Raw genomic sequence first — 15,430 nt, 5'->3', positions numbered from 1 at the left:
ACACAATCCACCTCTGCAAGACTTACCAGACAGTGCTTTGTCTTTGTATGATCAATAGCAGGCAAGTCCATGTAGCTGAATAGCGGGTCGGGAACGTTGTCGTTTAGCCATGTTTCTGTGAAAATAAACACACAACAATCCCTTGTCTCTTGCTGTGCAGACTGTGACTGAGTTGAATTATGTCCAGTTTATTATGGAATCACTGGTCTAGTGGGGTTAGCCCTTAGCCTAGCTCGTGTAGGGGTCGTGTAGCGTCGCAGTAGTCTCTGGAAAGAGCTGTTGTTTGTACACACTGCCGATTTCCAAAAGGCTCTGTCGATCATACATGTGTTTACGAGTGTTTATCTGATGATTTTGCGATAAGGTGAGAAGACGAGGAAATGAGACCAACAGAGATAAAAACTCTGTTTTTGGGAGCCGCTGCATCCGACCATTTTGGATTTTCTGACCAAGAAAAGTATATGTGTGTCATCTCTTCATGATTTTTTTGGAAAGGTAAGAAAAACAAGCTGCGGCTGTACTACCTGTCCTGGCTGAGGAATAAGATCTTGCGCAATGATCCAGAGGTGGAGAAGAAACAGGGCTGGACCTCAGTGGGGGAACTGGAGGGATGTGTGAGCTATAAAGTGGGTGAGTCCAGAACAAGACAACAGTCACGTGTTTCACATGTTCACCAACAAACATCGGTGTGCTGCGTCTCAAGCAGCTTTACTCTAAACTCTTTAAAAACATACTAAACATTATAATTTTAATAGGCTGCATGGAAACACCTATTGAACTTAATCTAACAAACCAGAGGAGAATGCAGATTGACTGCCTGATGAGCAGAAACTCTGGATAAAAAACATCTATCAAGTGTAGACACGTGATAATACTGCAGATTCAGATGTCTGTAAGTCAGTGTTTTCGATGATCTTGTACTCCATACTCACATCATGCCAATGATTTCAGTTCGCTATGAGAAAATCAAGTTCCTGGTCATTGCCATGAGGAGCGCAGTGGAGGTCTACGCCTGGGCTCCCAAACCATATCACAAGTTCATGGCTTTCAAAGTAAGTCTTGAAACCACACATATGGAGCTGGTTATGTGTACAAACATCAAACTGTGTTAGTTTGCAAATGATGCTCTATGATAAAAGTGTTTTGAGCTCATAAAAGTGTTGTGTGAGTAACCACCCAAGAATAAGTCTTCATTAATTAAATAATAAGCCACTGTAATCATAACTGTGTAAAGCAACAAAAGCTGATGGTGTTTATTTCAGCTGGACTGCAGTGAGATGCACGTATAGGTGTGTTTCAGTAGTTAAGCAGTAATGTAAGCAGTCATGTATTTCTACTGAGTCCAGTGGATTGAAATATAAAGCTCTTATAATGTAGTTGTACCAGCAGCTTTGGATCATGGCTGAGGAGTCTGTTACAGTCACATCTAGCATTCTTTCTAATGTGATATTTCTAATGACCTGCGTCTCATGTTCATATATTCTTCCATTGTAAGAAACAGGACGCTGTAATGATAGGTAGTGTGAGTGGGGTGTTTTTGGAAATGGGTCATTTTTGAGAACGTGTCCTACTTCACTGCGGTCCCAAAGAGACTTACTCTACTTCTGATATCGTTTAGACTTATAGCATTTACTCAGATTGTCGTCCTGCATATTCTTATGGAAATACAAACATTGCATGTTAGGGTTTAATAAATGTGGTTAAAAGTTATATATATATTATGTAAAGACTCGAGCCCTGTTTGCAGTCACAGGCTACTTACAGCCTAATAATGGTTATGAATCATGATAAAAATGAACACTGTATATTCATGATATACAGAAATATGTATGCATAATTATGACCTTTCAATGTTTTCTTGAAAGAGTTACTTTCAGAGCTCATAACGTCTTGTGCAGTCCATTCATTGAACCACAAAAGCACCTCTGAGATCCTCAAAGGCTGTTCTCCCAGCTTGACAGCTGTATTTATGAGCAGTGACTCCTGTTCACAGCACTGGAGTCACTACAGTATAAATCAGTGTTCTCACATGTGTGTGTGTGTGTGTGTGTGTGTGTGCAGAGTAACCCCTGACTGTTCACACGTCACAAACAAACTGCACATTTCCAGAGCATCTGTGGGTGTGGGTTATAGAATGTGGCTGACAAAAACACCACCTGTCAGTGTCAGAAAACATCTGAATAATGAATATTTTAAAAAACCAACACAAAGACGCTGGTATTGATGCAGTGGACTTAGCGTGTTGTTGTGCATGTGTGTCAGGCGTTCAGCTCACTGCCTCAGAAGCCCCTCTCGGTCGACCTGACGGTGGAGAATGGACAGAGGTTAAAGGTCATCTACGGCTCTCAGTTTGGGTTTCATGCTATCGACGTGGACTCGGGGACACCCTTCGATCTCTACCTGCCCAGTCATGTGAGTATTCTTTACATTCCTGCCACATTTCACACCACTAATAAATATTTTTTTGGGATTTTGGCAGGTTTAGTGCTGCTGTGGACAAGCTTTTGATATTCTTCATATTCTGTCAGGTGGTTAGTTTGCAGGAGTAGCAGGAATTTACTTTTCCAATAAGTTTAAATTGATTTTTACCTTTTATTTTTTACCTAACTAAATTAGATGCATCTTTTATAAATTAATCTAAATTAAATTTCATCAATACATTTAAATAGTAAGACACTATAAGGATGTTAATAATGATATAAGTTTTCATATATAATATTTGCAGTGCAGAGGTTGCACAGAATCTGCACCTGAAGAGTCATTTAGATGCATTTAGACTGTTTAATGCAGAACATGAATGCAGTTAACCAGCAGTTACAGATGCACACAGCTGTGCTCATAAGCTTACATACCCCTTTCAACAAAATAAGAGGGATCATGAAAATTGCATTTTATTTATTATTTTATTTTTTTTATTATTATTTAATACTTCATTCTTCAGGTCAATCATGTATTCATGAAAAAGAATATCAGTTTGAATAAGGAAAGCGATAACTTTGTCATGGTATCGTTTCAAATCTTAAAGAAAGGACCCCCTGCCCCACCCCTGGGGAAAAAACATCCGGCTCAGGATTTTTGTTTATTTTTTACTTTACTGTACACATTTTGCAAGGGGTATGTACACTTACGAGCACAAGTGTACATAATGTTTTGATGTTTAAAAAATAAATGTTGAGTACTAATACTTGAATTGATTTGGGGGAAAAAGAGAAAATATACTTTACATATAAACTTTAAATCACTGCATGAATGAGTCATTCGTTCAGCTGATTCGTTTAGTCGGTCGATTCATTCAGTAACGAAACACTGTCGTGTGTTACTCAGAGTCACAACACAGTTCTGCTGTGGATTGTCTGAACTATTTTTGTTGAAATGCAGAAAAACAAGAACTGTTTTATAAAATCAATATCACATGTCAGTCTTTGTGTCATGTTAACTATAATAGACTAAATCACACAGTTACATTATTATTGTAGACTGTAAGTTATATGCTAGTTTGCTGGGTAGCTGAGTAAATCCAGCAATAATCAGTTGTAACACTGTTATGTGTTCCCATGTTGACTGCACTAATGGCGGGACAATGTGTATCTGACACCTTTTACACACATGGTAATATTTTGTACTATACTTTGTTGGTAGACTGATGCACTTTGTTTAAAGTCACTTTGGCACTATTTTCAGAACGCTGATTTAATTTCCCACTAATCTCAGAGCAGTCATGTTTACCACACAAACATTCATCCAGATCACATACACGAACTAGTTACTGATAAATTGACTGTGTATTTGATTGTACAATCATTCAGTGTTGTAGTACAAAAAATGTGATTCATATTTCATTATGATGCTCCAGATAAATACACACATCACTGTAAGAGAGAATAATACAGACACAGTCACTCAATAAACAAATTCTGATATTTACAGTATTGATGAAATACATTCAGATAGGTTTAACTGAATCAAATCGAAGAAGAAAAAACTACAGTTAAAACAAAACCTGACATAATGTCAGATGTGAAATGTGTTTGGGTCCAGAGGCAGTGCGGAAGTAGTGCAGTTAGTTCATGATCAGTGGGAAGTGCTGTCTGAAACATGATCTAAACACCAAATGCAACCTTTATCATTTTGAACAGTTGTTTCAATTGATAGTCAAAGACAATAGTGTCATTGTCCAGCTTAATTCAGTTCAAGATTTGTTCTCATCTGAAAAGGATTTTAAAAAAAAAACCTTGGGAGAAACTACAAGGTAACATCACAAAAGCAGCACATAAATATTACATATTTCAAACCATCCCTTTTCTCACGAGGAATCAATTCTGATTGTGGGGTTAAAGATGAACTCTTAAAGAAAAGCAGGCATCTGAAAGAACTGCACTCTTTCTTTTCTGCCGAACACTAGATTTCAGAGCTTGTGTAGATATGCACAGCATGCAGAGCACAATGTTGTGATGATATAGAGCCGCTGATGTCCCCACACACCCACACAGAGAGGAAGAGTTCACCCACATACTCACGGACTAGTTCACCCTCACAATCTGTGTGTGTGCTAGTTTCTCCGAAATGATCTCGCATCCAAAAATAACTCTGCAGCCTTCACCACGTTCCCAAAGCATAAGCCCATTGAAATGACCCGTCATTTGAGCGTTTTTTCTAATACCAGGCAGTAGATGAATTTCGAGTGAACTAGCGGTGTGAAACAGAACTGGAGGCTGGGCGGCACTAGATCATGTAGTTTTCCACACCAACATTTTCTCATCCATTCCCTCCCATTCTCTCGTTCATTCGTTCTGTCTCTTTTTCACATTCTCTCTCTCATACACACACAGTTGTCTTTCACTTGCGCACAGTCATTAGTAAAGTGTCTCTGCGCTGGTGTACATCTGCCTCTCCTGCTTGGAAACACACGCTCTCTGTGGCAGCGTGTTTGCGCAGCTGGCGCTCATGAGAATCCCACGGCAGAGGATAAAGATCGCTCTGCGGCTCTGGATGCCTGTGTTGATGCTCAGGATTGTGGTGGCTCTACAGAGGGACGGCAGCACAGTGTGTGTCAATTTATTTCTGAGTCAGGCAAGTACTATGGGAGGTGTGCGATTGTGTTAATAAGATGCTTTATTGTCATGAGCTCGGGAGACCTGCATGTAAAAGTGGTTGAGAAAATGTTTTCTATCAAATTAGTGAAAAGTTCCACATTTGATACTGTTCAAATGTGTTTTAGCTCACTCTTGTAAACAGACTTACATGGTCAGTGCATTTTCTTAATTAGCAATGTGTGTTTAAAACTTGACTTTTATTAACTGTAGAATAATGACCAAACGCTTAACACTAATTACATTTGTCATGAATAATATCTCAAATCATGTGGCTTGTTTACGAGAGGTATGTGAATGTTGTTCGGACTCATGATCGTCACCTGGTTGATAACACAGATGGATTTATCTTGTCTAGAGACCAGAAGAGATATTATAGATGCCTGGGGTGGACAGTAAGCAACCACACAACAGTGCACTAAAAACCTTTCAAACACTGAAGCAATGCGCTGGCAACCACCAAGTACAGTATTTCTTAACTCCTGTCCTCTGCACAATTTTGTATGTCTTCCTAATTTGATCTAGAACACTATAGCAACTGCGCAGCATTGAACTCAATAACTTTCTGTGGCTCAGCCTTGACTAGAGTAACACGTTAAGGACCAAGGGAGATAATATTTATAGGCGTAGATAAGAATAATCCTTTAATAAGTGCTTTTATTGCTCAGAAATACAAGGGTGGGGGTTTACAAATAGTTAAGGAGCAGAAAATAATGAACAGAAGAATATTATATATATACACACACATAACTTACGGACACCCTCCTCTGTCTATCAAGGCTAAAAGGTTAAAAACACATGAGAACAAAAAACATGTTCATACATAACAGTTTTTAATAGTATAATAAGCCAGTTGAAAAAATATTTATATATATTTATATATATATATATATACAAACGTATATATTTCTGGATTCCTGATTATTAGGGCCGTGACAATAAATCGATGCATTTCAAATCAAGTAGTTATTCTGCAACAATTCTGAGATTATCGGAATGCATCACGATTCTCTCTTGAATTGACCATATGCACGGAGCACTATTTAAAACTCTCAGGTAAAGATAAGCCCGCTCGTAATCTTCTGATGAATCTCATTTTATATGTGCTATATTATAGGTAGTGACTCTCACAGAAATCTCTCCTCCTCGTTCTTATCAGAAACTGAGAAACAAAACAATTGCAACCCAATAAATAATGATAGCAGTAATAATCATTTTATATGCAGAGTTTGGTAATCCCAGGTAACTGTACATTTAAATGCTGACAAATAAACACTATCGTAACTGTTTAGGCGGTTAGGCTAATCTCTTAAACAACATTGTAATGGTACACTCGATAATCAATAAATTACCTTCATAGCCATGAACACATTTTTAAAAGTCGTGTAAAATTGTAAAGCCTTTATTATTTCTCTGTGCAGTAAAATTCACTTCATTAAAATTCACTTTTAATACATGAAGACGACATGAGGAAATGTGTCAAAAAACATGTCTCGGCGGAAAATAAAGACATTTTAAGATGAAAATTAAATTACCATTATAACCAGGATATGGCAGCAGAGGATCACTCATTGGCTGCAGCTGCCATATCAACACCCTAGTTTTTTTTTTTCACGTCTTTTGATTTATTATAAAATAAATATGTGACGAGTGGGGCGGGGCCGAGAGCCATGGGAACAGAGCGAGGCCGGTGGAGCGATTAGGAAATGAGATCCACTCACCGGTCTCGAGTCCCATGGAGGAGATCGGAAGGATATAAAAGAGGAGCAACGACAGTAAAGGACGAGAGAGGACCAGGCCTGGGCTTTATTTTGTGTTTGGTCTTTGTTTGTGCGCAGCAGTCGTCCGCGAGGGGCTGTCGCACTGTTTTGTCTGGATTATGAAGTTTGTATATTGTTACAAAATATAACAAATTTAGTACTTTATCATACTGAAGCATAACATATAGCAAGTGCAGGAAGTTTTATCCAACACAGACTTGTTGCTGTAGTTTTGTTAGTCTAAATCCCTTAATGCACAGCTCTATTTTGACATCGGCTCGTCAGATGATTCATTCTGATGCCACTGTCAATCATAGTAATGACTAGCGGCAGAGGAGGAAAGAGTACAAAAATATTCTACTCAAGTAAAAGTACCATTACATTAATGAAATTTTACTTAAGTACAAGTAAAAGTACCAGTCTAAAGTAAAAAGAAGCTCATTTAAAATGTACTCAGAGTAAAAATTACCTAGTTACATTTTAACAGTGGGAGGGAGGCAAAAATAGGACAGGCCAAACTCTGCAGGGCTACGGCCCTCCAGGAACTGAGTTTGACACCCCTGGGATAGGTCTATTAATCTCAAACTAGTTGTTTTTAATTAAAGGAATCAGTTATTTAGAATAATAAGACATTTTGCCCCTTTGAATTATAAGGTTCTATCTGACATTTTTGTCAAAATTGAGTTATTCCCATATTGTTATTCTGTGACAACTTATTTACATTATGTGAAAGACTTTTTTTATTTTGTAGACATTATGGGATTTTTATTTAAAAAACAGTTAGGTTCTATCTACACAGTCGAACGAAATGCAAAAACTTTGAAGCTCAATATCTCAAAACTACTCAGAATGCAGATAGAACCTTATAATTCCAAGGGGACGATTTGGGCTGTTACCAGGCAAATCTGTATCAACAAACTCATCTTTTCAATGCAGACAAAATGCAGAAGCTTCATCGGAAGTGGCATTTAGATGTGTTTACACACTGTTTAGTGCAGGACAAGAATGCATTTAACCTGCAGTTACAAATGCATGAATAATGTTTTGATATACAAGACATAAAATTTTGAATACTCATTTGAAATCAGTAGTAGTTTCAAGCCAGCAAATTGTTTTGTTGTTTTTTTACTCAGTAATTAATGTGTTTAAAATGTAGCGAAGTACAATACTTCAAACATAATATATTTAAGTAAAAGTTAAATTACAGATTTTAAAAATTACTTTAAAAAGTAAAAGTACACAAAAAAGCTACTCAATTACAGTAACGCGAGTAAATGTAATTTGTTACTTTCCACTTCTGACTAGCGGGCAGATTTAACAGATTCCCTCAAGTAAATTTAACATTAGCGTTTGTCATTCCTGAAATGGTATATGTGGACGTTTGGTCCTCTTAGACAAACAAAACTTTTCTCCAAATTGTGAATGTATTATGTAGAGCAGTGGTTCCCAACCCTGGTCCTGGAGGCACCCCAACATTTTACGTTTTGCATGTCTCCTTAATCAAATACACCTGATTCAGGTCATCAGCTCATTAGTAGAGACTTCAAGACCTGAAATTAATGTGTCGGAGAAAGAAGACATACAAAATGTGCTGTCTTTGGGTGCCTCCAGGACCACGGTCGGGAACCACTGATGTACAGCACTGTAGTTGACCGGAAATGACTGAGCTGGCTTATGTAAAACCGGGAAGTAATTGTGCATATGGTCAATTGATAACTGAGCTTAGTTTTGAACAGCAGATGACACTGCATGCTTTAGAAGCAACTGTACTCTTCTTGCTTCCAGTTTCTTTCACACACTTGAATATAAAATAATCATTCAATTTGAAAAGGTTGAAGCAAATTATAGTGGGCTGTGTTTACATAAATCTCACGTCGTAAAAGCATAAAAGCCGAGGTGCAAGTACATTTAACCACTTACTTAACAAATGCACAAGGGCACTTCATGCCCATTGAGTGTGCAGTTAAAAACTAACCTGGAGCACCATTTGCCATTAAAAACTGTAGGTGTAATGTCTTAATTTTGTAAAAGAATGAAAACATTGACAAGGAACTTAGGAAACACAAAGAGCTATACATACACCAGGGGAACAAGGCTAACTAGATACAGCTGAAAACAATAAGACTAACGAGGGGGAAAACAGAGAACGGGAACTAAACAGAACTACAAACTAAAAGACTGCATTGAATAAGAGCATAGAGCCCCCTATTCAATAATGACGTGACATACAGCCAAGTATGATGAACCAATAATTTGTGCTCTGCATTTAACACATCCAAAGTGCACACACACATACACCATGAACACAAATCCGTGGGATCGAGGCAAAGCCAACAGAAATGGAGAACATAATGGATCAGAAGATGGTGGAGCAGGGTGGCTACGGGACTGGAGTGGACTTTGGGACTGAAGTGAACTCTGGGACTGCCTTCCCAGCTATGCCAGAGAGTTTGAGATCAGGAGCCATTGTCTTTGAAGGCAGGGACACAGTCACCTCTGTGCTGAAGGTGTCAGACAGGGAAGTGTGTGCAGCCCACTCACTTAGGACATCGGCAGCCTTCATTGGAAGGCCCTCCGGGGCCACCAGACCTGGGACCTTCAAGTCCACCAGACCTGGGACCTTCAAGTCCACCAGACTTGGGACCTCTGGGACTACCATACCTGGGACCTCCAGAGGCACAAGACATGGGACCTATAAGACCACCAGACCTGGGACCTACAGGGCCACAAAACTTGGGATCTCCGGGACCACCAGATCTGGGACCTCCGGAACCATCAAACCTCGAACCTCCGGGGTCACAAGACCTGGGACCTCGTGGCGACAAGACTTGGGATCTATATGACCATCAGTCCTGGGACCTCCGGGGCCACAAGACTTGGGACTTATAAAAACACCAGATTTAGGACCTATAGAACCACCAGACCTGGGACCTCTGGGACCATCAGACCTGGGACTTCCAGGGTCACAAAACTTGGGACCTCCGGGGCCACCAGACCTGGGACCTCTGGAACCATCAAACCTGGAACCTCCGGGGTAACAAGACCTGGGACCTCCGGAGCCACAATACTTGGGATCTATAAGACCATCAGACCTGGGATCTCCGGGGCCAAAAGACTTGGGACTTATAAGACTACCAGACCTGGGACCTATAGGACCACAAGACCTGGGACCTCTGGGACCATCAGACCTGGGACTTCTGGGGTCACAAGACCTGGGACTTATATAACCACAAGACCTGGGACCTCCGGGACCACCAGATCTTGGACTTCCAGGACAACCAGACCTGGGACATAAGGGGCCACCAGACCTGAGACTTCCAGTACCATCAGACCTGGGACCTCCAGGACCACTGGATGTGGGTGCTCTGTATTCGGGTCTACCAGGCATGAGATCAACAGACTACACAGAACTCTGATGTTGACATGCTATTCGCATTATTAGACAGGTTACATTTATGGCTTCCAAGACCTTGTCCACATTAATATGTTTTCATTTGAAATTGCATCTTTTTCTCTCCATTTTGCCCTTCCTTCCACACTGAGATGGCACTTTTCGTCAAAGAAAATGTAGCTTTTTAAAAAACGCTCTTTAAAGTAGATAAGTTTGTGAATTTGTGGTCTGTGAATTGAGGCTTTTTGACTGTTTAGTCATGTGACACATATTGCACCAATAGATATCTATGTTTATTTCGGTATTGTTTCTGTTATGAGCTATTCACTTTCACACTATTGCTACAGGCTGTTGCATTGCACACTCTTCATATCACAGTCCTGCAAAGATGAGAGAACATTTACTTGATTTACCTGTGATTGCTGTTTACCACAAAACATGAGGCAGTTGCATTTTAGATCAGACATACATTTAGAAGTGCGTGCAACCTGTGAATGAGATATTTTCCTTAATAAAATGATCCTGCCAGAAGAATTGCATGAAAACGTGCCTTGTCTGTTCTGTCTCAGTGAGCTTTTTTGAGAGTTTACGCATGTGCATTGAAGCAAATTTAACATTTCCTGAAGTTTCAGTCTGAATGAGAAACTTTTGGAAAATGCTTGAAAACTCTAGCATGGACGGACAGTGTTTTCAAATGAAAATGCAGTTTTCAAAAATATCTCGATTCATATAGACATATCCCAAGGCTGCATTTGTAAATGATTGACTGCTATATGTTTGTAATAAAGAACAATTTGTGTCTGCAAGTTTCTGTATCTCAAAAATGTATTATGCAGTGAGCTTGAAGGATACATGTTATTAATGACCTTTTTGTCTGATTTACCTCATATTGTTTTTACTCACAAAACTTGTTTATACCATTTTTAAAGACACAAACTGACTTGTATTCATATCAAATTTCCAGGCTAATGTAGCTGAATGTTATCTGGGACAATGTGTTTCAGACAAGTGCTTGTCCTTCCAATTTCCAAATGTTTGTTATATGTGCCCCTTTGTTTAAAAACATAACTGAATTGATTTTATTATGAAGTATAAATGTAAGATGTCTCAACTCTAGTATTAGCGCATTTTTTATTAACATTTATTAGTGCATTAGTATACATTTTTCTCTAATGATTGACCGCTTTATATAATTTACAACCTTAAGATTAAAATACATTTTAATGTAGGTGACCTGCTGGTAAATGTAAATGTACTTGAGAGGAACCATGGGTGATGTGACTCTATAGAATAAGCAGTACAGTAGACTGTCATATCTGTGAATTCTATTTGCTGACACAGACTGGATTTATTTAGGCAGTTACTGTTAATCTCTTTATAACAGAATGCCTGTGTGTTTCAGATCCAAGGTGTGATCCGGCCGCATGCCATCATCATCCTCCCCAGCAGCAGTGGGATGGAGCTGTTGCTGTGTTACGAGGACGAGGGCGTCTATATTGACACCTACGGCCGCATCACCAGGGAGACAGTGCTGCAGTGGGGGGAGATGCCCGCCTCCGTGGGTGAGCTCCACACACACACATACACACACACACACACACACACACACACACACAGAGATGTACATGATGCACATAACATACAGTGATTATCTGTTCAGGGTGCAGTATGGATTTGATTGTCTTATGTATCTGAGCTCGAGAGCTATGTTGCTCCTCTAGAGCTGCAGTCGTATTAAGGAAGTTCTTGTAATGACTGATGTGCATGAGACTCTAAATGTGAAAAAGCAAAACAAATCATTTGGATGAATGAGTCACCTCACTTCCTACACATCCACAGAAGAAGTGGAGCAAAGCTGCCTCTGTTCTTCAGCTCTGAATGAGGCTGAACACAATAAAGACGCTAAAGTTTCCAAAATCCACACCACAACTGGAACAGTATCTTTGGCATTGCATTCAGAGATGAAGTCATGCATTTATCTTCTGTGAACGTAACTTTAGCACACACTCCGATCAAATGTGAAGTTAATATTGTTATTGTCCTCAGTGTGAGCAGGCCTGTACTCATGGCACGTGATGTGTGATGAAACAGAAGGCAATCCAGTGAGAGCCATTAGATCTGATGATTTCTCTTTCTCTGTTGGAATAACATTCACTGCATCCTCATTCCCTCAGCAGTGTCTATATGAAGTGGTCATGTAGTGAACCAAAGATGGGATAAAGGCAAAGCACAGTGACATCTTATATGTCAAAGGGTCAAGGGAATTTTATTTTCTCAGTTCATGAGCCCTATATAAATCAGATCTGCTGATGTTGAACAGCTCCAGATCATCTGAGCTGAATCAGCTGGAGATGGAGATCCATGGCTCAGCTCGATGTGATGATGTTGTTGTTGATCTGCAGCTTATCTTCAGTCGAATCAAGTGATGGGATGGGGAGAGAAAGCCATCGAGCTGAGATCCGCCCAGACGAGCAGTCTGGAGGGAGTCTTCATGCACAAGAAGGCCCAGAAGCTCAAGTTCCTGTGTGAGAGAAACGATAAAGTAAGAAAACATCTATACACTTGTGTAATATCAGATTCAGAAATGCAGAAATTCTCTACAGATTATTCTCACAGGACATAGAAATGGACCATGCGTGTGTGTGTGTGTGTGCAGGTGTTCTTCGCAGCGATGCAGTCTGGTGGAAGCAGTCAGATCTACTTCATGACGTTGGGACAGAACACTCTCTTCAGCTGGTGATGGTCACGGTCATCAGACGGCTGCTGGTCAAACTACAGACCAGCCTTCAAGAGTCAAACTGTCCACTTTCTGTATTCACATGTAAACATTTTAATAGAAGTTATATATTATAAACATATTGTATGTAAAATAGGTGATATATTGTGTTGCGTCTGACAGTGTCAGCATTTGTCTTGATCTGTGTGTAAAACAAACCTTTTAATTTGAACTTTTTATTACCATGTCATGCTGATATTTTGTCACTAATACCTGATTATTTTATTGTATAATGATAACCATGGCTGGTACACGGTGAAGCCCATACTAACAGCTAATTGACTAACTGTCGAACATTGTAGCATCTTTTGAGAGAAATACTGTAGCCGATTGAGAATAGAAATGACTGATTACTGATGACTGCAGACATTCAGCTTCATTTCACAGGCTTTCCAAGGAAACACTTTTAATTATAACTAATGGCAGTTTATCTTAATGTTTTTTGTTTTGTTTTTTAATTATAGCTCCCACTGTACTAAAACACAAACATAACTGGACAAATGATCATGATAAAAGTTATCTAATAAAAGTAGGGATGTCCCGAGCGTGTTTTTAACTGATTGATATGAGTGGATACTCAATATTCAATGACCCGGATCGGATCAGTGGCACAACAATTATACAACTAATTATACACAGGTGTTTGCACGCAGATTAAATGATTGATCTATGTCTGCAGTCTGAACATCGCTATTCGTTTGCTCTGTACATTTGAGGATTGTTCTTTGATTGGCATCAGTCTTTGCGGCTACTATTTCTCACACATTTCTCAGATGAAGGAGTGTTTTCTGCTGGTTCTGGTTAATCAGTCTTCAGTATTGATTCTTTAGGTACATTGACAGTTCGACAGAGTCATGCATCTGAGCTCAAGTATAAACACAAATACATAATTCACATACTTGAATTCATGAAATAAATGCATCAGTCACCTCTCTCGTTGATAGTTTATGATTTGAGACTTTCAGAGACATTCACTGACACTCAATACATTTCTGTCACTTAACAGAGTATTAGTTCAGTGTCACAAGACAGTTCGGAAAGATTTTCATTGTTTTTGGAATGTAGAAATAATAGAGTAAAGCATGGTTGTGTGTGGAAATCAGCATAGCAAGTGTGGAGTGATTTGTGACGCAGGTGACTCTGTTGTTTCTTAGCCTTAAATGAGGAAATTAAATGAAGCAAAGAAAAGCAGCAGGAAGAGGAAGATGCTCGTATGAAAGAGAGTTAAAGAAAGTTGAAATGTGGGAAATCAGAGTTGTAAAAAGCCAGAGGTGTGGCGTTTGGGATCAGATGGCTTGAACTGTCCATTGAAATGTTATATTTGCACTGAAAACACCCCTGCTTGTGAGGATGCAATACTTGTGATTGTGAACCACGTGCACTTTACATCGCACGCATACAGACTAATTTGCTTAATACTACTGTTATAGTTTGACACATTATTGATTTTACTCTTTTATTAACAATCAAACTAAAAATGGCATGCTAAGGGTTTTATAGGCTTGATTTGACACTAGAGAACAGACGTGTGAGCATTAGTATTCTGATGATTTGCAGCACACTGAATTCATCCTGTACTCCAGCAGAGCATCTCAGTGTATGGAGACGAGTGTTTGCACACAACAGTATCATCACTGAACTCTGTTCTGGAGTGCTTCAGTAGTTTCATGTAATCAGGAATCCACTGGGAGTCTGATGCTCAGATCGGCTCTGCTGCTTCATCTGTTTTGTTACAGCAGAGCAGACAAAGTCTTGTTTTTCTTTTCTCTACCGTGCCCTAATGTGCCCTGAATGCCATCTGGCTCGTGTTGTGTATGAGACATCATGAATGTAAAAATCAAACATTAAAATGTCTGAGAGTCGGTTTCTGTACTTTCACTTTCATGCTGTACATTAACAACAGAGGATTTTAATTTAACTCAAAGCTTTCTCTTCTTTGCAATAGTGTAATTTGACTGTATATTTCCTGTACTGTACATATTCCTAAATACAGTTCAGTATCAAGCACTGTAGGAAGCACCATGTACTCCGTTATGATCATCAAAAACTCCTCTTTTAGGTTTCAGTAACAGCACATTGCATATAAAGTGTAATCTGTGTGTCACATGAAGGAATCGAGCCAAATAAATGCTTTAAGAATACAGGGCTCAGTGTGTCTTTGTTTAGTTGTGCTACATTAACGCAAAGCTTCCATACAAGCCATCATCATGCACATGATTTGTTATTTTATAAGTCATTTTATTCAAACTCTTATCATATACATTGTTTATAGACTACAATGATCAGCTCGATACAACTGATCCGCTGTGCATTATCGAGGAAAAGATTCAACAAAGTTTAGAGCTCATGTTCCCACAAAGAAAAACACTACAAGTGTGGACAAACATTATAAGAAATAATAATTTGAATGAAA

General features: G+C 39.1%; 1 protein-coding gene across 6 annotated transcripts in view; it reads left to right on the top strand.

Annotated features, from left to right (window-relative positions):
• LOC132110028 (traf2 and NCK-interacting protein kinase-like) overlaps positions 1 to 15,158 on the top strand; it is a 68,633-nt gene extending 53,475 nt beyond the window's left edge. For all 6 annotated transcript variants that reach the window (XM_059516589.1, XM_059516594.1, XM_059516591.1 and 3 more), the window contains 6 exons: positions 496 to 630; positions 952 to 1,052; positions 2,263 to 2,412; positions 11,644 to 11,803; positions 12,644 to 12,783; positions 12,898 to 15,158. In XM_059516589.1, the coding sequence (XP_059372572.1) occupies positions 496 to 630; positions 952 to 1,052; positions 2,263 to 2,412; positions 11,644 to 11,803; positions 12,644 to 12,783; positions 12,898 to 12,981 (770 nt within the window). In that variant the 3' untranslated portion in view covers positions 12,982 to 15,158. The remainder of the gene's footprint in view (positions 1 to 495; positions 631 to 951; positions 1,053 to 2,262; positions 2,413 to 11,643; positions 11,804 to 12,643; positions 12,784 to 12,897) is intronic.
• Positions 15,159 to 15,430: the final 272 nt, after the last annotated feature.

This window comes from Carassius carassius, chromosome 29, assembly GCF_963082965.1.
Source record: "Carassius carassius chromosome 29, fCarCar2.1, whole genome shotgun sequence".
Classification (NCBI taxonomy): domain Eukaryota; kingdom Metazoa; phylum Chordata; class Actinopteri; order Cypriniformes; family Cyprinidae; genus Carassius; species Carassius carassius.
Note: the sequence above shows the minus strand (reverse complement) of the source record. Positions and strands in the feature narration are given on the sequence as shown.